Source organism: Ailuropoda melanoleuca, chromosome 10 (genome assembly GCF_002007445.2).
Source record: "Ailuropoda melanoleuca isolate Jingjing chromosome 10, ASM200744v2, whole genome shotgun sequence".
In the NCBI taxonomy this organism is placed as follows: domain Eukaryota; kingdom Metazoa; phylum Chordata; class Mammalia; order Carnivora; family Ursidae; genus Ailuropoda; species Ailuropoda melanoleuca.
This window is the reverse complement of record NC_048227.1, coordinates 28,340,026-28,362,913: the sequence shown is the minus strand read 5'-3', so window position 1 is coordinate 28,362,913 and position 22,888 is coordinate 28,340,026. Positions and strand designations below refer to the sequence as shown.

General features: G+C 41.7%; 1 protein-coding gene across 2 annotated transcripts in view; it reads left to right on the top strand.

Moving 5' to 3' along the window:
* SHISA9 (shisa family member 9) overlaps positions 1 to 22,888 on the top strand; it is a 281,281-nt gene that overhangs the window by 5,994 nt on the left and 252,399 nt on the right. For both annotated transcript variants that reach the window (XM_034670352.1, XM_002918071.4), the window contains exon 2: positions 7,454 to 7,581. In XM_034670352.1, coding sequence (XP_034526243.1) covers positions 7,454 to 7,581 — 128 coding nt within the window. The remainder of the gene's footprint in view (positions 1 to 7,453; positions 7,582 to 22,888) is intronic.

The window sequence follows — 22,888 nt, the reverse complement described above, 5'->3', positions numbered from 1 at the left end:
CGGACACATGCAGGACTTCCGCTGTCTTAGATCACAAAGAAGTGCTTGATGTTCTGCAAATGGCAACACATGCAGTGGGGCCGGTTCAAGGAGCCACCACAAGATCAAGACCAGGGATGTTTTCTGCATCTGCCCCTGGCAGGGCCAGCCCTCTTGGAGAAGGCATTGATGAGAAATGACCTTGGGGCAGGAACGCATGTTTGAAGCTCTGTACACTTGAAGCCAGTAGGGAACACATGTCATTATTTTGCCCACCTTCAAACAGAATCAGAAATCCAAGTGGCAAATTACATAGCACAGTGTCCTGTGTGTTTTTCAAACACACTTCAGAAGAGCTGGAGCCCCTTGCAAAGAAATAGCATCAAGTGATAAATGTCCTTCCTTCCTTCTGCCTTTTCTGTCTTCTTCCAGCTTCCCCCTCTTCCTGTACATCTGTGGTTATTCTATGGTTTCGACCAGCACCCCAGGTTAGAGAAGCCCTTGCATGCATATCCTGTTGGCCTTGGAAAAGTCTCTGTGAGTTCTTTTTCCTTGCAGGATATGTTTGCTTCTCTTTGGGCATTGAGTCCTGCATTTTATTTTATTTTAATTTTTTTTTTTTTATTTTAGAGAGCGAGAGAACAGAGAGAGAGGCAGAGGGAGAGGGAGAGAGAGACTCTTAAGCAGATTCCACACCCAGCACGGAGCCCGACCTGAGCTGACATCAAGAGTCAGATGCTCAACTGACTGAGCCACCCAGGCGCCCCTGAATCCTTGCATTTTAGAAGTCACCTTCAGTGGGGTATAAAAGGCACACATTTGGGGTTTAAGTGCAGTGTGATGAGCGTCTACTCCTGGATAGCCACCACTCCAGCAAGTTACCTCCTGCCCATTGCCCTTGCATTCTTGAAAAATAAAAGATGCTTCTGATACAAGAGGAAATGCTCAGGAATCCTATTCAAGTGTTTAAATGTCAGAGTTCAGACCTTGGGACTCCTGGAAGCTTTGAAGCAAGATGCTGGGACTCTGAGCTCTGTTTGGAAATGTTGGGGTCTTTTATTTGCTCACTGTAATTGGAAAATAAAGGGCCACAGCCTTCTCTTTTTGTTCCTCAAATATACCAAGCTCATTGCTACGTTGGAGCCATTGTGTTGGCTTGGCTCGAATTCTCTGTCAGACCTCACACGCTGGCTCTTACTAGTCAGGTCTTAGCTCACATGTCACCTTCTCCGAGGAGCCATCCCTGACCACCCAGGCTTAGTTACTACTGCCCCCGCCTCTCCAGCCCATCGCCTGGTGCTCCTGGCTTCATTTCACATTATAGCCTAAAATTAACTTACTCATTTACGGGTTTGCTAGTTTGTTATCTGTCTCCTTGCATTACTGTCCACAGGAAGGAGGGCAGGGACACCAAAGTCTTCCATTGTTGTATCCTCAGCACCCAGGATGGTATCTGGCACAGAGGAGTTCTGGTTTCTGACATCCTGGTTTACATAAGAAAGTATCTCCTCTTTTATTCATTCGCTCTTTCACATATTCATGTAATAGGTATTTATTGACCACTTTCAGCATACCTAGCACTGTTTTGAGAGCTATAACAGAGCAGTGAATTGTACGGACACAATTCCTGCACTCACAGAGCCAACAATCAAATGGCCCAAGACAAGTAACACACAAGTACATCTAGAAAAAAACTGACACTAAATTGAAACTTATAAAATTGCCAGTATTCAATCATCTGACTTCAAAAATGGCAATGTTTCAACATAATTGTTCTGAACTGGGTTAAAGGATATCAAGGAAGAGACATGGGGACTTGCCCTTAACAAGTCTGAAATCTGCAGAGCTGATGTCCCAGTGTGAAGGCTGTCAGGCAGGAAAATTCCCTTTTACTCAGGGGAGGGTCAGCCTTTTGTGCTATTCAGACCTTCATCTGATTAGACGAGGCTCTCCCACATGATGGAGGACACATCTGCTTTACTCAGTCTCTTGGTGTAAATGTTCATCTCATCGAAAAGCACATTCTCAGACATATCCAGAATGACTTTCAACCAAATATTTGGACACCTTGTGGCTGAGTCAAGCTGACACTTAAAACTGACCATCATAGAACTTTAAGGATTTTGCTACTCAGTGGGTGACCTGTGGAACAGCAGCATTTTCATTACCTGGGAGCTTGAGCAGAAGGATCTCAAGCCCTGCCTCAAACTTATTGAAACCGAATCTCTGCACTTTTAAAAAAGATTTTATATATTTATTTGAGAGAGAGAGCAAAAGTAGGGGGAGCAGCAGAGGGAGAGAGAGAAGCAGATTCCCCGCTGAGCAGGGAGCCCCATGTGGGGATCGATCCCAAGACCCTGAAATCACGACCCAAACCGAAGGCAGACGCTTAACCGACTGAACCACCCAGGTGTCCCCCGAATCTGCATTTTAGTAAGACCCCTAGGTAACATGAATGCACTTTGAGAAGCACCCAAACTATTTGCTACAAACAGATGACAAATCCTTGGGAATTTTTTCGTTTGCAGCACAGAGTTGGTTCTTCCTTTATCTTATTTATTAAATTTTTTGGACATGTGATGTAACATGTTTTTTAGTATATGCCCTAATACATGCTGAATATATTTGCCTTACTAATAAGTATGTGCTTTTACCCGTGAACAGTTATTAGGTACATTATAAAGTGTATATGAAAACAGATTTCAAACTGAGCTGAAGGTAGAATAAATATCTTAAAATCTGTTGCTAAGCATGGTGACATCATACAGTCAGCTGATATCTCAAAAGCTGAGGAGGGGGCTCATGATTAATAAACAATCCATACTTTGAATATTTCTCAGGAGAGTTTTGATTGTTTTTGGCTGACTTTGCTTTGATCTGAATAGACAATCATCATTGTTTTTTTTTAAAGATTTTATTTATTTATTTGACAGAGAGACAGCGAGAGAGGGAACACAAGCAGGGGGAGTGGGAGAGGAAGAAGCAGGCTCCCAGAGGAGGAGCCCGATGCGGGGCTCGATCCCAGGACTCTGGAATCACGCCCTGAGCCGAAGGCAGACGCCCAACGACTGAGCCACCCAGGCGCCCCGACAATCATCATTTTTAACTTTGCTGCAAGCTAGCTGTTGAAGAGAGGGGGACAGTCAACTCTCTTGTGTTCTTGGGTTCGCCAGTTTGTATTATCTTCAGGCTGCTGTTTTGTTACGCGGGACACTTTTAAGCCGCATGCCTGCTTGGTGATGGTTAGCCTACTTACAGATAGGTAGATAATTTATCTGCATAGCCCCTCTTGGGGTCCGCAGAGCTGCAGTGTAGGCATTACACCCCAATGGTGGGGCTGCTGCCAGGTGCCCTCCTGGGCCCGAGGTTCCTGATTCTCACTGTCTGGTATGGGCATTTCAAGGGAGGGCTCCAGCATCAGTACACACATTATATTGATTTCTTACTTGAACCACTGAAGACCACACACACACAAGTTCTCGGATTTCCTTTCCTGATGCTGAATCATTTTATGTGGTCCCTGGAGTGAGTGGACCATACCTTGCAGACTGCTCTTCCAGGATAGGGAGGCCTTTTCGGAACCCTCATTTCCACTGCACACTCTGGGAGGGGCCGCCTTGGGGGAAAAGCAGCTTTGGCTTCTGGGCTGGATTTTCAAGAATTTCAGGACTCAGGAGAAACCCAGGGGATCTGTAGAAAGCCATGCCGGCCAAGTTTGTGGTAGCTTATCCTGATAACTTACTTTGCGAACCTCTTGAAAGCCTAAATATTTTGGAATTCTGGGGGAGGGGGGACTCCCTAGAGAATCCAGGCTATGGCTTCTTGTTCAAAAAAAATGCACAAATAAAATTTCTATTCAATTCCACAGGGGTTCAGAGGTCCTTGAATTTCATGACGAAGAGCCTGTTTAGAAGGGAAAAAGGCATGGGCCGCCTGGGTGGCACAGCGGTTAAGCGTCTGCCTTCAGCTCAGGGCGTGATCCTGGAGTTATGTGATCAAGCCCCACATCAGGCTCCTCCGCTATGAGCCTGCTTCTTCCTCTCCCACTCCCCCTGCTTGTGTTCCCTCTCTTGCTGGCTGTCTCTATCTCTGTCAAATAAATAAATAAAATCTTTAAAAAAAAAAAAAGAAAGGGAAAAAGGCAAATTCGGGTTAGAGGGCATGTGCCGTTTGCCTCAGAAGTTCCTCTCCTGTCGACCTGTTGAGTTTCAGACCCTGCTTACAGCACAAAGTGGGGAAGGAGGCCAAACTCTGATGTCAGGGACACTCAGGTTTGTATCTGGGTCCCTGCACGATGAGCTGGGTTAACTTGAGTGCCTTTTTGTTCCATAGAATGGGTAGGGGAATCCTCACCTTGAATGCCCCCTTCGTTATTGGCCATCTTCCAGCTTCCTTGGCCTTCTTTCTTGTACCTCAAATAGTTGATCTCTTTCCTGCCTCAGGGCCTTTGTGCTTGCTGTTCCCTCTGCCAGGAAGGTTCTTTCCATCATCTCTAAATGACCAACTCCTCACCATTCAGGACCCAACTCCAATGTCTCCTCCTCAGGAAAGCTTTTCCTGACCACCTTCTCTCTCTTTCTCAGTTGATTTAGAATTTTTAGAAAGTGTACAATTCAGTGATTTTTGGCATGGTCACAAAGTCGAACAACCATCACCACTATCTGATCCCAGAACCTTTTCATTATCGAAAGTCCGTATACATCCATGCAACAGCCAGTCCCCAGTCCTCCCTCTCTCCACCCCTTGGCCATCACCACCCATCTACTTTCTATCTCTATGCATTTGCTTATTGTGAACATTCCATATAAATAGAGTCATCCGCTCTGTGGCTTTTGGGGTCTGGCTCCTTTGTAGGAACATCATGTTTCCAGGTTCTATTCACGTTATACCAGGCATCAGTACTCCATCTCATATCACATATTTTGTTTATCCATTCATCCATTTATTTGGGTTGTTTTCCATTTTTGGGCTGTTGGGAATAACACTGCTATGCAACAGTGTCCCTTGATCATGTTACACTTTTGTTTATTTAATTTTCACAGTTCTTGTTGATTTATTTAACATGCATACTTCTTATCCTGTCCCCTAGAGCATAAGCTCCGGGCAGGCAATGGTCTTGTCCATCTTGCATGTCGCTGTATTCCCAGAGCCTTGAATAGTTCCTGGCACAGAGTAGGCAATACATGCTTGTTCAGTGAACGAATGAATGAATGAATGGGAACAGTTGCTATTCTCTTGTCTCTCGGAGGACTCCATCTTTTCCTCTAATTCATGTGGGACTCTTGCTGTGTTCCCTATATCTCACACCTGACACTTCTCACCAGCTGTGGTTCTCCATTGTCTCATTGCCCCGTGAGCCACCACTCCCCCCAAGCTCGGGGCCTCTGTGACCCTAACAGAGTCTCAGACTTGATTGTGCAGCAGAAAATGCAGGTGGCTGGGCCATGTCTGCCCCTGGAGTTTCTGAGTCAGTGGGTCTGGGTGGATCTGAAAATTTGTATTTTAACATGGGCCCGGGGGAGGCTCTTGCTGCTGGTGGGCAGACAGCATTTGAGAATCGGTGCTCTAGCCGGGTAAATTTCAGCAGGCAGGCTAAGCCTGTTGCATACAGAGGTGGTATGTGTGGGCCTCACTCACAGAGCTCACCTTGCTTCTCTGTCTCCCTTGATGTGGACTCACAGGGTTCTGGTTTGTTAAGACATCCGGATGTATCCGAAAACATGGCAGTATCGCTTGTGGGGGTGGACCCTGGAGAAGCTCTCCCAGGTGGATGGAGGGGGTGTGGATGAGGGTACTTCCTGCAGTGTTGTGTATGGAGGCAGGGAGATGGTGCTGACCATCTAGGTTCTCCTAAGCAGGGACATGGGTAAGCAGGGCCGACACCCTGCCGCTCCACCGTGAACCACGGCGTGAAGGAGATTCACAGTCCGCAACATGGCTAGCTCTCACATTGTGCAAAGAGGAAGAAACCATGAGGTTTATGGTAAAAACACTAGTCATGTTAAAGATACACACCTGTGCAGTTATACCTGCAGTTATACCTACCGTTCCAGCATAATCACATCGAAATAAAGACGTGATGGAGAGCAGGTAAAGAGAAGTAAATGTGTGGTGAGGTCTGACCTTAGGAGTGGTATCTGTTTGACAGCCATCTCTGTTCTGTTCTGTGTGCAAACACGGAGCGGCTTGGCTAAGTTACATCTAATTGTGAAGGTCACTGTTCTGGTCGAACTGGGTGCCAGCCCCCCCTCATGAAAAAAAGTCTCTTTTAAAGTTCTGATCTTGTGGTCCTCAGAATGTGACTTGATTTAGAAATAGGATTGTTGCAGGTGTCGTGGTTGAAGATGAGGTTATCCTGGAGTAGGGTGGGCCCCTAACCCAGTATGAGGGGTGTCCTTAAAAGACAGAGACTCTGGGAAACACACCAGAGGAAGATGGAGATTTCCAGCAACCTGCAGAAGCCAGGAAGAGTCAAGGGACGAGTCCGCTATAGGTTTCCGAAGGAGTGTGGCCTTACTGACTTCTTGATTTCAGATTTCTGGCCTCCAGAACTGTGAGACCATAATTTCCATGGTTCGAAGGCACCTAGTTTATGGCACATTGTTATAGCAGCCCTGGGAAACTAACCAATCACTTAACACCTCTCACTTTGTTTTCTTATTTGTCAAATAATAGTAAAAAATATCAACCCTTGGGGGAGCGTCAAGGAGATTAAACATGATGATAAATGGGAAGGGCCCAAAACACAGTTGGTGACTCAGGTTTTATGCTTTCTCTCCATCCCAGCTACTGATTAACGGGGGCACCCACACAGGGTGTGGCTGGATTGCCCCAGATCCTCCCCCGCCCCCCCCCCCCCAGCTGCAGGAAACCCAACGCACGCAGTGTCCAGAGCTGTGCACAGGCTCTGGTTTAGCCCTGTTTCAACTGGCCATGTGACCTTCAGCGGGCTAATTCACCTCTCTGAGCCTTCGTTTGCTCATGGGCAAAGAAGGAGTAATAAACCTTAGAAGGTGTTCGTATGCTACTTAGTTGAATTAAGGCACATAACGTGATTAGCACGGGGCATGGCTTATGGTAAGTACTGCATAAATGTTAGTTGCTAATAGTGGGCCATTGCTATACGTGAATTGTGGGATCTAGCATTAGCTATGAGGGGGGACTGAGTTTATGGGGTGCCGACAGATTACATAGATTCTTCGTTGAATCCTCTCAACAACTCTCTGAGGGGTGATACTCTGCTCCCATAGCTCTTGTGAGGGGTATGTGTACTGTTTTGCATGGAGTCCTTACGTAACCTGTAATTGCAGTGATCTTTGTTACTTCCTTACATCTTTTCCTCCCTCCCACCCCTAACTGGAATGTCAGCTCGGTGGAGTCAGGGGCCCTGTCTTCGTAAGCCCAGTGCTCCGAGCACAGCAGGTGCCAATCATTGTGTTTGGAATGAACAGATTTAAATTCTTTCTTCTTTCAGGGCCCTTGCAGATGTCATGAGGCCACAGGGCCACTGCAACACTGACCACATGGAGAGGGACCTCAACATTGTGGTTCATGTCCAGCATTATGAAAACATGGATACCAGAACCCCCATAAATAATCTTCGTAAGTATATTCATGCGGTCCATTCCCAGCCCCCCCCCTTGGTGACCCATGCAGTGGTCATGCGTCTAGATTTCATGGTCTGTGTTTGGGTTCACTAAGAGCTTTTCTGTTTGTTGACTAGTTAGAAGTTTGATTTCATCTCTCCGGGATGAAGCTGTGTTTGGCATCTTCAGATTTCACTTGGTTTGTTTCTCTGTTAGAGGGTGACCCCCTTGGTTGGTTTCTTATGGTTGGTTCTTCTGGTAATGAATGGCCCTCTTGGTTGGTTCATCATGGTTGGGTACCTCATTAACCAATGGGTGACTTGGTTGGTTCATCATGGTTGGGTACCTCGTTAACCAATGGGTGACTTGGTTGGTTCATCTGAGATAGTTAATCTCTTAGCCAATAACCTATTTTAGTGGTTCGTCTTGATGGGAAATCAGTGAACCAATGGCCCATTTGCTTATTTGTTGGCTTCCTGAGGTAGACCAGTTGTAACCTTTAGGTTTCACACTGTTTTCAATGAACAGATGGTTAGTTTGGAAGAATTTGATCTCTTTTTCATACAAATAGAGTTTGGCAAAAATAAATCACAAACTACTCTGTGTGTGTATGCACGCGCACTTGCACGTGTGTGTCTGTGTGTGGGGTGTTCAGTTGTGGTTATGTTGGAGTGTGTACATGTGATTCAACAGTAGCAAATTCCCTTCCATTTTTTGGCCAGGGAAAAAAATGCTACATTCGCTATTGTGTTTTAGGTATTCTTTAGCTGACAGAGCATACTTGGGGATCTTGGTACGCTCCCTCAATTTTTCTTTCCTTTCAAAGGTCTTTATATACAACATATGTCATGGAGCTGATGTACTGACTAATGGGAGGGGGGAAGCAAGATTGTTTAGTTTTTGACAATAGTATCCTACCGTGTTTATTCCCAGCAATTAGGTTTTCAAGTAACCCCCACATTAAAGTAATGTGGAGGGCTTGGTTTAAAATAACAAAAGCCAGATAATTTAAAAGATGCATTTAGTTGTGGCTGGAGGTTCTTAAAAGCATCACACATTTTAGAGCCTGGGTTGCCTTGGCTGAAACTCTGCTAGCAGAGTTGCGATGGTGTTTTATTTGCTGAATCATCGTTTGGACTGTTTGGCTACAAATTTTTATGCTCAATGGGTAGAGGAATAAATCTGTGGTATTTGATATAGGTGATGTGAATCCTCTGATTCTGCGTGGTGATAATTTTTCATAGCCTTGGAAAAATGTTGCAGCGTATTTGTAAAGTCAACATTTGCACAGTTTGAAAATGGGCTACTAAATAGAATGTCTTAAGTGTCATTGTATTAAATAATTCGACATTATTTATTTATGAACTGGGTCGTAGAATGGCATGAGAAATAGCCACATTTTAGAGCAAAATACATCAGCAGTTGGAAGTTTTATGACCCAATCTCACAGCCCTGAAAGATATGGTAAATTGTACCAACTCTGACATGGCAATTGCTGAGCCCAATTCTGGCTTTGATGGAAATGAGCACATTCTCTTTCAAAAGTCACTGGGAAATAAGTTGAACCTAGACGTATGTGGGTTCTAGCCATGACACGTGAGTGAACGCCATCATGGTGGAGACAAAGTTGAAATGGTGTTGAGTCCCTGGCTGTGCAAGATGACTGTTAACAAGTTTCTCATGTGAAGTTTCAATCTTTAGGATGATTTTTGAATCAGCACTCAAATGGATTAACAAACTCATTGAAGTCAACCATGTTTCATCATTGCATCAGGCAGAAGGGCAAGGAGGATTAATGAATCTTGTTTCAATAAGGGACTTTTGCTTAAAGTTGTACTGAAAACAAATTACTGCTCAGAGATGGGGGTCCAGGCACTGAGTAATTCAGAAGTCTCTCGTGGCAGGCTAACTGGGTTTATTTATGATTCTTGCTTTTAGTCTGTATCTGAGTCAGTATCAGTGATATTTATACTAATTAAAAGAAATGTGTCTTGTAATATTCTATTGGGTTGAAGTATACCAGGGCATTCCTGGTGAACTACAGAGGAGAATTCCAGGTGTATGCCAACATTGCATTCTTGCATTACCAAGATGTTAATTTCATATATTGCCGCTGGGTTGATCTAGTCCTTATTTCCTAGAATTCTTGGGAACATCTGGAAAATAAGCATGTAGCTCTTCCACAGATTTCCATTAATCAGTTCAATTTTTGTAACTAATTCAGTACTTCTTGGTAGTAGTGATAGGCTTCCTTGTAATGATTTTTGTCTTTTTATTGATTCACGGGAGCTATTTATATATTATAGACACAGGGAAAATTTACATGTTTAGGAGAAGGAATGATTTTGGGAGTTCACTGAGAGGATAGGCCTTGATGACTTGTATTTATCAGTTATCAGGGGTTCAAGAAGCCATGAAGTTGCCAGTGTCCATTTGACCCATAGAGAACTAGGAGAGAAGGAATCCAGTCCAGATGAGAAGTTAGACCAGCTCTTGGTGCCAGAATTAAAATGCACCTATTGAACATAAACCCTTTTCTGGATATTGTGGAAACTATGAAGATTTGCAAATACAAGAAATGGAAAGAAAGATGCATCCATTTGTGATATACCAAAAAGGGGCCCATCATGCCATTGCTAGGGTGTTCTTCACTAAACATTCAAGTGACCAGATTTAACTGGGAATTCGATGGCCCAAACTTGAATGTCATTTTTCTCTCTATTCAGTCACCCACTTGACATAGCTTTAAGAGAATCCCCCTCTCCATCTATTTCTCTTTCTTCATCTTAATACTAATGCTAGACTCCTTCCTGGTTATGCTTTGGTCAAACACTAAGAGAATTAAAAGTCTGTGGATATTTAGAAGGAAGGGAGTGGGGAAGGACTACGGTAAAGGCAAATGGAGGGGGGCAGAAAGCTTCAATGTGGGGAAATTTTGCCAATTTTCCTTTATAAATTTCCTAGGGTTGATTTTTCCTGTGATATGCAAGACTTGCCTTTTTATCTGAAGACGGATTTTTCTTCAGCGGATGCCATTCATGTTCTTTCCAGGCATTCAGTGATATTGCCTAAAAATATTTAGTCTGATAATCAAAAGGGCCTCGACCTCTTTGATGAACAGGATGCGGATTCAGATGAGATGGTGATTTTTCGCAAACGCTCCTCGGTTTCTGTGTAATTATAGTTTGCTTTTGAAGGCACATTTTGTCCTCAAGTGCTATGAACGTGCTTCTGTTTCCCCCACCCCAGCCTCGCAGCCTGCCAGTGACACTCCCCATCCTTTCTGGGAGCGCAGGGTAAATATAGGCTCCCTCTCATCTTAAGGATGGGCGATGGGAGTGAGGGCTGTGGCTACAAGGAGGGAGCCTGGATCCACGTCTCTCAACTTGTTTGTATTAACAGCACACTTCTTTTTTTTTAATGCAGTTTTAGTTTTGGAATAATTTTATATTTACAGAGAGGTTTCAAAGGTAACACCCAGAGTTCTGTATACTCCTCACCCACTTTCCCCTAATGTGAACATCTTACATTACTGTGGTACACCTGTCAAAACTAAGAAATCAGCATTAGTACATTATTTTTAGCTAAGCTGTAGATAATGTTTGGATTTCACGATGTTTCTTCACTTATGTCCCTTTTCTGTTCCAGGATCCACTCCAGAATACTGCATTGTATTTAGTACAGCAAACTTGATAGTAGAGTTTTGGTTGGCAGTATTGTTTAATGATGTGGTAAAGACTAAAAACGACCCTAAATAAGACAGCAGCAATTACAAAGCCTTTATTGCCATAGTATAAAAAGTGTCTCCCAGTGTCTATAAAAACAGCCACATAAAATTATTCACCTGGTCATTGTTGGAATAGAACCAGTTGATATACTGACTGTGTTCTCACATAGACCGGTGGGACAGAGTACCCTCCCGTTCTACCCAGACAGGCAACCCCTCTTTGGAATTGGGTTGGTGTTCCCCTATTTATTTAGCAGCATAATCTGAGCAGGTGAGATCTCACCCTGAACTGAGGAGAAATGCTAGCTTGATGTTTCAGGATCTAGAATCCATCAGAAAGACCAGGCTCCCATTCCAGCCTCACCCCACCCCCTACTGTCCCAGGACCATTCCCAAGTGGGTTTGCAAGGAACCAGATGCAAGGCAGATTCATGGTTTAGCTTCTGAAGATGATGTACAGCTTGTGTCTAGGGCCAAATGGATTTCTATTCATTCATCCATATTTACCAAGACATCGAGGATGTTGTATGCTTGACTTTTGGAGGCACTGGTAGGGAATATTCCCAAGTATCTTTTTAAAATTGGGGGAATTTCTGAATCAGGGCAGGTGTGTAAGATTCCAACATATGTAAGATAGTGCAGTATTAACAGTAACTTATATAGACAGCATTCTAAACCCCAAACACATTGAATCTTCAAAACCTTATTAGGTTGGTACTGTTATTTTCACCTCATAAAAGTGGGGCAACTGAGTCTCAGCGTGGTTAAATGGCTTATCCAAAGTTCATACAACTACTCAAAGGTGGAGCTGGGGTTTAAATGGGGCCAGTCAGACCCCAAGGTCCGTGTTTTAACCACCATGCTACGTGACCTCTCCTCCTGGTACAGGTGTTTGCAGAATGGGGAAGTTGATAAAGGATATTCTAGGTGAACCCAAAGATCGGTTGGCACTGTAGGAAAGAGAGCTATTTCCAAAAGATAGTCCAGGGTACTGAGAATCTTGTGGAGTCCTTCCTTAGGATGAACAGTAGCTAACATTTATCAAGAGCTTGCTGTGTGCCGGGCATTGTGTTAAGGCTATGGATACCTTAGCTCATTTTGTACTGAAAACAACACTCAAACAGCCTAGCTCATCCCTGCCTCAGGATCTTTGCACTTGCTGTACTTTCTGCCTACAGAAACCGTCTCCCAGGCCTCTGCCCTTTTACGTCTTACCTGCAAAGCTGCCTAATTGGCCCCCAGGTCACTTACTGTTCTCCATCTCCCCATGATTTTCTCTATAACTTTTGTTTCCTCTGGAATTGTTTTCCTCATTATTTATGCATACAACATAAACTCCATGAGAACAAGCGCTGTGTGTTGTCATAGTGGCCCTGCAAGCCATGGGAACTGGGCTGGCTCATGGCAGAAGCCCCATACATTTTTGTCCCATGAATTTTGCAAAGGCCTATGGGATGGGTATTGTTATTCCTGTTTTATGAAGGAGAAAACTGAGATTCATGGAAATGGAAGAACTCACCTAACACGATGATTGAGATAGACTTTAAAAATCATCAGGAAACTATAAAATTGTGGGGGATGGCCGATGAAACAGAAGGGGGAAAATATAATTTCAGCTGGGTGGCCAAATACATAGGGGTTCATTCTGTCCTTGTGTGTATTTGAAAATACCCACGATGAAATTAAAAATGAAAGAACTTGTCCATGGAATCCTAGTTAATAGAGGAAGTAGGATTCATACCCAGGTCTGTCAGGCTACTAACATAGCCTGAACTTTGTTGGATACACATGGGCTATCTTCTGGTGAATATTCAGGCCCAGGAAGGGTAGGATTCAGGGCCACCTTTGGGACTTCAGTAGGTGGAGTGAGTAATAAAGCATCACGATCTTTTGTCTTTAGTGCACGTGATCGCTGTGTCTTTTAGTTCATATTATTCAGAGAGAGAAAATGTGAATTGTGTCTGAGCAGCCAGTGGCCTGGCCTCCCCTGGATCAACTGTCTGACTCTGGTTCAATCACTTGGATGTGGTGGAGAGTATCTTGGCCCCTCTCATGACTATGGTGGGGCGGGTTCTCCAAGAAGGCCATGCTTGAGAAGTGGGGTGGAGATTGGTCTTTGAAGCTTTGGGGTGGGAGCAGGGATTGTGTCTGTTTTATTCACCCCTGTATCTCCAGTGAGATGATACAGTGCTCAATAGATGTTTGCTGAATGAACAAACACATGCATGAAGCCCGGTGGAACCTGTTAGCAGGACCCCTGGGATTTTGAATTTTGAGGGAGCTTGGCAAATTCCAACTCCCATGAGGCTTTACTTCTTTTCAAACCAGCCACAGCTACCAACAGTCTTGTTTCTGAAAGGTGAACATTCTTTCCCACAGTCAGGCAGGCTAAAACTTCTCCATCTGAAGGTCTATGACTATTATGGTTTTGGTACATGGGTCAGTAAATTATAGAGTTAATAAGAATTAGGGGTTGGTTCTATAACTGGATTAACTAAAAACATTTGTAGCTAAAAACAAGTGCAATGGCTTGAATCAATTTTGTGTGGTTTTAGATCAAGAGTTCTGGATTTCTCTTCAAGTATTCAGTCTTATAGATGAGTCTCTGACGTGTGGATGATGTCCGCTGAATATGTCCAATATGACTTTGCAATAGTGCAATGAGGGAGTGGGGGATATGGGCTTGGCAGGTCTCAGAGGAAACTGCACTGGGTATCTGCTCTGTCACCTATTAGCTATATAATCTAGGAAAAATTAAATTAATTTTTTGTACCTCAGTGTCCCATACTATAAAAGGAGCAAAATACAAGATTGTTGAGAGGATTAAATTAATTAACCCATATTATGAACTTAGCATAATGGCTGGTAACATATAAATGTTGGTCGTTACCATTATTACTTGTGGAATGAGTGAACATTAGTGCTAATGTGGTCCATTAACGAGGGGACGATGATACACACCAGCATGCATTCATCGTGCAGTTGATATTTCAAAGTGAAAATGTTTTCACTCTGTGTGTCAGTTGATAACACAATCTGTGTGTGTGTGTGTTTGTTACTACTAATGTTTTTGATGCAAATGAGAACTGAAGAATATGTCAATTTCTTCCCAAGGAAATAGCTCTGATGAAGCAGCTGTCCCATTCTTAGACATTTGTTCCTGTCTTATGTTTTTCTCCTATTCCCGTTGAAACACATGAGCTTTTGTTCTGTTAGGAATATTGATTTTAATATTTTATTTACAGTGGCAGACCAGGCCCGTAGGAATCTGTATGTTCTCAAACATGTCTTGTGTTTCCACCCAGAAAATGAGATTGTGTATGCATGAGGGTGCGTGTGTGAGGGTGTGTGTGTATGTGTGTGTTCAGGCAACAGAGAAACAGAGCCCTTAAAAGAAAAAAAAAGAAAAAAACCCTACCACTTTCTGTAAGCCACCTCCTGGGCTGTTTTCAAAAATTGCTATTAATGCTGGCCACATGGCATTGCCTAATTAGATTTGCATTGCTTTTCCAAAGTGCTTCAAAGCAGCTGTAGGACTATTTGTAAAGAAAGCCTAGGTGCCCATCACAGTGTCTGGTTTAGCTTAAAAGATGCCAAGTTTTGTTACTTCCCTACCAGGGAAAGCCTATTCTTGGACACGGTTTCTTTGAGAGAGCATTTCTGTTTATATATTGGGATTAAATGATGCAACATGCCTACTATGTATTTGACACTTAGTGTGGATATTAAAGGAGTAAAAAATAAAACAGAAATAGGTATTGAAATAGGTACTACACCCACATGTTCTAGATGAGAAGACTGCGGCTTGGAGAGTTTAAGTAACCTGCCCAAGGCCACAGACATATTCAGTAAGGAGTTGAGATCCTGTACATGGGTTCAGTCATGAACCCATCTCTCTCTGGCTTAGCTTTGTACTCTATTCATGACCTTTCTTGTGTCTTTCCCCAAAGACCTACAGTGGGTGATGCTCCAGTTATGTCTCTTTTCTTTCTGTCCTCATTTATTGATTTCTGCTAAGAATCACTGTATTAGACTATACTAATCTTTGAAAATGGACCAGTTGAGATAAAATCACTATTTCTGTTTTGGAGGACCCAGGTCTCAGCCAATATATCTGATTCCTTGTCATTAAAATTTCCATTGAGTCAGTCAATATTTAAGTGATACATACTAAAATCCTGCTCTGAGCCAGGCAGCGTACTAGGAATTGGAAGTATGAAGACGAATGAGACAAAAATATTAACTATCCTCTTGGAATTTATGGGACAGTGGAGTAAATAGGTAATTGCAAAAAAGCATGGTAGGAGTAAGGTCAGGATGCTCTGGGAGAATGCAGGAGACCCACTCAAAATACCTGGGACTGAAGGAGAGGGAAGAGATTAGGACTTTTTTTTTTTTTTTTGAGAAACTGATATTTTGTTCTAGGAGGGAAATACGCCCTAACAACTTCCCAAGAATCATAGTGAAAGAAAGCGGAAACGTTTCATGTACTGATTTTCCTCACCTTTGGTTGAGGGGAGATCTGTCATTTGTAGAATATAGGTCTTTCTGAGCGCCTGAGCAGCTCAGTTGGTTGAGTGGCTGACTCTTGATTTTGATTCAGGTCATGATATCAGGGTCCTGGGATTGAGCCCCATGATAGGCTCCATGCTCAGTGGGGAGTCTGCTTGAGGATTCTCCCTCTCCCTCTACCCCTTCCCTGCTCTTCTCTCTCTCTCTAAAATAAATAAATGAATCTTAAAAAAAAAGAATATAGGTTTTTCTTGCAGATCTGATTAGTTTTATACAAATTGTATAAAGGGAGAAGGGGATTTTGTTTGGTTAGGGTCACCTTGCTTTTAGTAGGAAAATAAAAATGCCATATCTGACATGGGAAGACAAACTTCAGGATTAGCTGTCAGGAGTTGAGTATAGATTCTTTTCAGAGTCTTCTCTTTGGTTCGGTCAGCTTGCTGTTCTTCAAGATTAGTGTTGAATTTTTTCTTCTTTAAAAAAATAACAGCTGGCATAAAATTAAGCAATATAGTTTAATACCATAATACACATATTAAAATAATTTATAATAAGGTTTTAGGAAGCTGTTTGAAAAACCCCAATAAGAATTCTTATCAATAAAGTTAATTACAAGTTGAAAAGGAAACCCCATCACATTATTCTGAGAATGCAGTTAGTGAAACTAAGTGTAATCATAATCTGAATATTTCATTAAATAGAGACTTAAACTCATTAATTTAGGTGTTAGGCTTGGAGTTTTGTGCTCATATGAAGACTGCCATGTTCAAAGCAGAGCCTGCACTGTATTTTATTTATTTATTTATTTATTTATTTATTTATTTATTTATTTATTTATTTTAATAGTAATTTTTTATTATGTTATGTTAGTCAACATACAGCATATCCTTAGTTTTTGATGTAATGTTCCATGATTCATTATTTGCTTATAATACCCAGTGCACCATGCAATACGTGCCCTCCTTAATACCCATCACCGGCCTATCCCAATCCCCCACCCCCCTCCCCTCTGAAGCCCTCAGTTTGTTTCCCAGAGTCTACAGTCTCTCATTGTTCATTCCCCCTTCTGTTTACCCACCCTTCATTCTTCCTTCCAGCCCTTTGTCCCCCAAGAGGGACTCACATTTGGAGACCTCTCCATGGTGCTGAATCACTCCCCGTATGCACTTATATGGTTCAAACCACCCAGCAAGAAAAGTTTATCTCCTCGAATTTTGGAGCTTGAGGGCACTTCAGGAATCATCTTGCCTTTGGTTCACCCCACTTTTGGTTTGAAAGATGATTAAAAATTGTAAAGAAATTGAGAAACTGGGGATCAACATAGTGTACTAACTTTCAATTTTGCTGAGAAAGGAAATTATGGTAAAAATAAATACAAAATACTATCACCATCATTTCATAAATGGTATGGGCATTTTAACACTAAACATGTAGGTAAGAAATACTTGAAATAAAATACAACTCTTAAATGAAGTGTTAGTTCTATGCAAAACTCATTCTCCTGTCCTTATTTTTTCTCTTTTTCTTTTTCCCTCCAATCAGTTGAAAATGAGAACAAGGATTTGCAGTTTGGGGAATCATTGATTATTCCTTAAATGGTTTGCTCATTGAATGAGTATTTATTGAATAAATACTTGGGGTTGGTGCTAGGGATGCAGAAATGGGCTCTGTGTGTGTGTATAGGTATGTAGGTTTATACATATATGACTTCACAGAGATTATACTCAGTCCATTCTCTGCATTTTACAAGTAATGAAACTGAGGACCAGGAAAATGTATTTTTTTTTTAAGTTATACAACAGTGAAACTTATCCAATTAACATTGTTTTAAAATTTTGATTGAATACTTAAGACACGGTTAGTTACTGATCACAAATACATGTTTACTTGGCAGTTCTCTGAAATGGACTTAAAGTTGTGGAGGGAAGGGATAGACTTTATATCTATTGGTACAGTATTAGTTTAGTTTGATGCCTTACCTGTAATCCAAATGAAACTCTTTGAAATATTCAGTTATTCTTGACATTTTAAAAAAAGATTTTATCTATCTCTATCTATACCTATCTATCTATCTCTGTCTGTCTATCTATCTATCTATCATGAGTGGAGGTGGGAAGGGGCAGAGGGAGAGAGAGAATCCCAAGCAGGCTCCATGCTTTGTGTAGGGCCCAACTTGGGGCTTGATCTCTTGGCCCTGAGATCATGACCTGAGCCAAAACAAAAGTTGGACGCCCAAACGACTGAGCCACCCAGGTGCCCTAGATATTCTTGACATTTTAAAGAAAATATTGACTTGCCTAGAGCCCATGAATTGGAAGTTGTGCAAGAGCACCATGTGGTATTAGACCTCCTTTATTGAGTAAAAAGTAATGGAGGAAGTGCCTCATTCTTCAGAGGCATTACTTGAAAATGTTAGTGCATATTTTCAAAGTCAAAGGTGGTCATCAATCAAGCAATTCTTTGGTAACAGTCAACAAAGATATTGCATAAACTTGTTTTTAAAAATTGTTCCTTGTGAACATTTTTGTTCCCTAATTGGCTTAGAGGTTCAGATTCTGGTATGTTTCTTAAAACATGTACTTATTATTATTTCACTTACAAGAACATGACATACATACATATAGTCATAACAATCTTTATATAATACAGTACTGAAAATCTTGCTTCTGTCTTTAATAACTCCTTTGTAGATAGAAACATGATCTTTAGTCATATAATATTAATTCTATGTAAACTAGAATATTTCATTTTATGTCAACATGTAAGTACCGTGTATGATTTCTGTACTCAAATTTCATCTACTTTGTTCATTGTTCAGTCTCCAGTACCTGTGATAGTGTCTGCTATACAGTATGTGCTCAATGTGTATTGCTAAATGAGTGAATGACTTTATAGAATTTTGGCACTAGAAAGAAATTCAGAGATTAGTTAGCTGGTCACGTCAATTAAACTAGAGTACTGAATCATCATCTATAAATTTTCTTGCCTAAAATAGCCTAATTTTTGGGCAACAGCACCTTGATGTTTCTTTTGGGGGAACCATTTCTCATCTAGGTTTTGGGTGCAGCTAATTTCATCCTCCCCTTCCAAGTGTGAGCTTTTGACTCAGTCATAAGCCAAGAAATGTATGCTGTTTCCACAGTGTATTCTAAATTTTGGAATAATATAGTGTTGGTCATCCAACTTTGTTATTTTTCTTCAGAGTTGTTTTGACCACAGTGATGGGTTAAGCCCGGGCAGGTGACCCAATAAGAACAAGTCCACAATTTTGTTGCTGTACTGGAGAGAAAATAATTTACTGATAGGGTTGCAGGGAAGAGAGGATGTACTCTTGGAGCTTCTGGAAGCCACCTTGTCACCACAAGGTGGAAAACCTTCCATAGAATAAAGCTATTATGCAGAAATGCAGAATGGGGAGAGTGGGTTTAGTTTTCATGATACTGTTTGAGTTTCTGGATCCAGCCACACTTGAAGTGAGATTTTTAGTGACCTAAGAGATTGAATTTCTTTCAAACTTAATCAGCTTGAGTTGGATTTCTGTCACTTGCAATGAAAAGAATACCAATTTCTGTAAGGAAAAGCTACCTTTTGTAAATTACAGTCTTCAAAGCATATATCTCATTTAAATCTTATAAAAATCACTTGGGACTATAACCTATTAGCCAGGAATACCCAAATATATTCATTAGCCCATTAGCCCATTTTTGGGCTAATTCTGTTATGATTTCATCCTAATAGACTGGGAGCTCTTAGGTCTGGGATTAGGTCCCAACATTTGCACCTAAACATACAGTAGGCAATTAGTAAATATTTGGTAAATAAACTAATGAAGCCTTGCCACTTAACTAGTTGTGACTAGTCTAAGCTAAGTGACTAGAACCCCAGTCTCCAAGGACTAAAACCCCAATCTCCAAACTCCAGGTCTAGTGCTCTTGCTTCCCCTCCTTACATTTGAGCATTGGCAATTTGGGGGTATAGTGAAATCTAGGTCTTGACTTTAATTTCATTACATCATGAATTACATTACCTGCTTACAACTATCCAATTGAGCTTTCCATTGCTCATTTCCACTGCATTAAAAAAAAAATCAGACTTCTCACATGCCGAGAAGATCCTACATAACCTGCCCGAGCTCTTGTCCTTCGACTCTTTATCTCACTTGACCACAGCAAGTTCTTTCCTCTTCTTTGAACATGGCAGGATTGCTGCCACCTTAGGACCTTGGCTTTTGCTCTTCCATCTGCTGGTGACACTTGTCCCCAGATCTTTTCAAGCGCACACTCCTTCCTATCATTAGGTCTTGGCTAAACTGTTATCTTTTGGGGAAGCCTTCCCTACAGAAAGTAGCCTACCCTATATAAAGGGTCCTATCACCGTCCCTCTCTTTTAGTCCCCATTTTATTTTCATCATAGCTCACTTCCTAAAGTCATCTTGGTTACTTGTTTTCTTTGTGTCTTCCCCACCAAAATGTCAGCTCCATGATCCTGGGGACTTTGTCTTATTCCCCACTTGTATCCCTCACTGCCTAGCACAGTGCCTGGTGCATGGTACGTGCTCTATAAAAATTAGTGAAGTGAATCCTGTCAGAATACAATCCTGGGCACATTTTCAAGTAATTGCCACTATTACTTTTTCTTTGTCCGTCCATTGGGGTTTGATTTCTTGTGGACTAAACCTTCACTGTTGTTATCAGAGTCTAGCAGATGCCAAATTATGTGCTAAGAGAAGTTGCATATGTTTAAAGATCATGAGCAGATAGTCCAGTATTACCTGGAAATTATGAATTGTCACACAAAGAGAATGCTTTCAGAGTCCAGTCCACCGATTTAATCACAATTGATTTTTTTCAGTAGCGTTTCCCTCCATTTCTTTCAGCTTCTTTGGATCTTAGATTGCCTCATTAATGTCCTATCCATGCTGACTCTCAATTTCATCAGCATGAAAGCAAATTAAGGAAGGAATTGGGTGTGTTTAATATTTATGCAATGACTATAGTTTGTTGATATGGATAATAAAAAAAAATCTTAACTCTGGTGGGGCAAAGTAACCTTAATAATCTCCTGCTTCAGATCACAATATTGATTTAAATGTATTGCCAAGCAGAGTATTCTATCTCCAACAGCTATGTTCCACATTTAATTATTATATTTAAAAGGAAGTCTTAACAACCCAGAGGGAGGAGGTGGTGGGTACAAGGAAAAAAAAATCACAACAGACCCACAGATTCATTTCATATCCTGTAATTGGGCAATCATCCAATGGCAAGCCCTAAGCCACGGCTTACCTGTGGTTAAGATCAAGTATTTACCCACCCTTTGACTCTGAGTCCCAAAATGCCCCAAATATGCCACCAGATCTTATAATCCTCACCTCTGGAGCAAAATCAGGTCAAGCTAAGAAAAGCACTTAAGAACAAAAGATTCAGTCTTAGGATTTTCAATCATGAACTCTCTGAGCATCTCCTGCCTCCCAGGATACTTTTTAGTAAAAGTATGGAGAAAAAAAAGTGGTACAGATTGTGTTGTGGATAGAGGGGATGGAGGGCAGAAGTTGGTCTTCGTTACGCTTTCTTGGTTTTCCATCTTTGTGCCCCACTGTGCTTGCTTCAGCAAGGTTTCTGTTCATGCCAGTCCAGTTTGTTAAGCAATCACTGTATGTGAAACCTTCTATGAGGTTTACTTGGGGTAAAAGGAAGAGCTCCCATGGCATTTATTGGACACCTGCTGTATAGAGGTGTTTCAAATATATTAGCTCATTTAATTCTCTTAACAAAGGGAAGGTAGGTAGGATTATCTGTATCTGACAGAGTAAACTGTCCCAGACTATCCTTCTGCTGCCTGGATTCGAACACACTGTGGTCTGACTGCAAAGCCTGGGCTCTTTCTTCTACCCAGAGTAGGCACCTAGGGCTCCTTTTGGGTGCTATCACTCATGACCACTAGCGGCTGCCTGAAGTGGAGTGTTGAAAGGGATTTTGCAGCTCTATTCCAGCTCAGTGGGCATGAGTGTTAAGATTGATCAGCCACGGCCCCTGCTTGTGTGATATATATATATATATATATATATCTCCCTATTTCTGCCACACATAACATAAAAGCCTCTCTAGGGACTTATGATTTAGGGGGCATCTGGGTGGCTCTGTTGGTTAAGCATCCAACTCTTGATTTCAGCTCAGGTCATGATCTCAGGGTTGTGGGATTGAGCCCCGTATTGGGCTCCGTGCTGGGCATGGAGCCTGCTTAAGATTCTCTCTTCCTCCTCCCCCCCACCATTTGCAAGTGCACACTTTCTCTCTCTCTCTCTCTAAAATGAGGGAAGATAAATGAAATATAAATGAGGGAATAGAAACCAAATTGATGGATTGGGAGGGCCTCAAGTGTGTAGTGCCTAGTGATGTTTGAATGTACAATAGGTGATTAGCGTATCTTTGTTGAATGAATGAATGGATACATGAATGGACAGTTTGAGGCATATGAAACCTTTTGTTGTTTTAGGTTCTCTAAGCTATTTGAGAAGCTCTAAGCTACTCCCACAAAACTACATATCAGAACTACATTCCTTTTAGTTTCCTATAGGCAAGCCAACCCAGGACTGTATCTTAATAGTATATCCTGTGTTTGTTTTGTTTTTTAAACCATGGCTGATATAACAAAGGGCAACATGAAGAATCCATATGCATTCTTATAAATCTGTTGAAAATGGGACATATTCTATTATTCAATATCCTTTATATAGAGGATTACATATTCATTGCACAGACCTTTGTCTTGCATTATCTAGTTAAACACAGTGTTAATGGAGGGAAAAAAAAGGCCACATCTCCAACCTCACGTGTCTCTACAGTATACATATGAGTGGTGGGAAACTGTTCTTATATTCAATAGATAAAAAGAAGTAAGAATTATTATTTGTGATATGCATAGGATGAAACAAGGAAGGTGACAGGATCAAGAATAACAAGGCTATCATCACTGAGGAGGTGACAATTAAAATGAAGTCTAAGAATGAATGAGAAGGAACCATCCAAGTGAAGAGTGGGGGAAAGTGGTATTCTAGGCAGAAAAAACAGAATGTGCAAAGGCC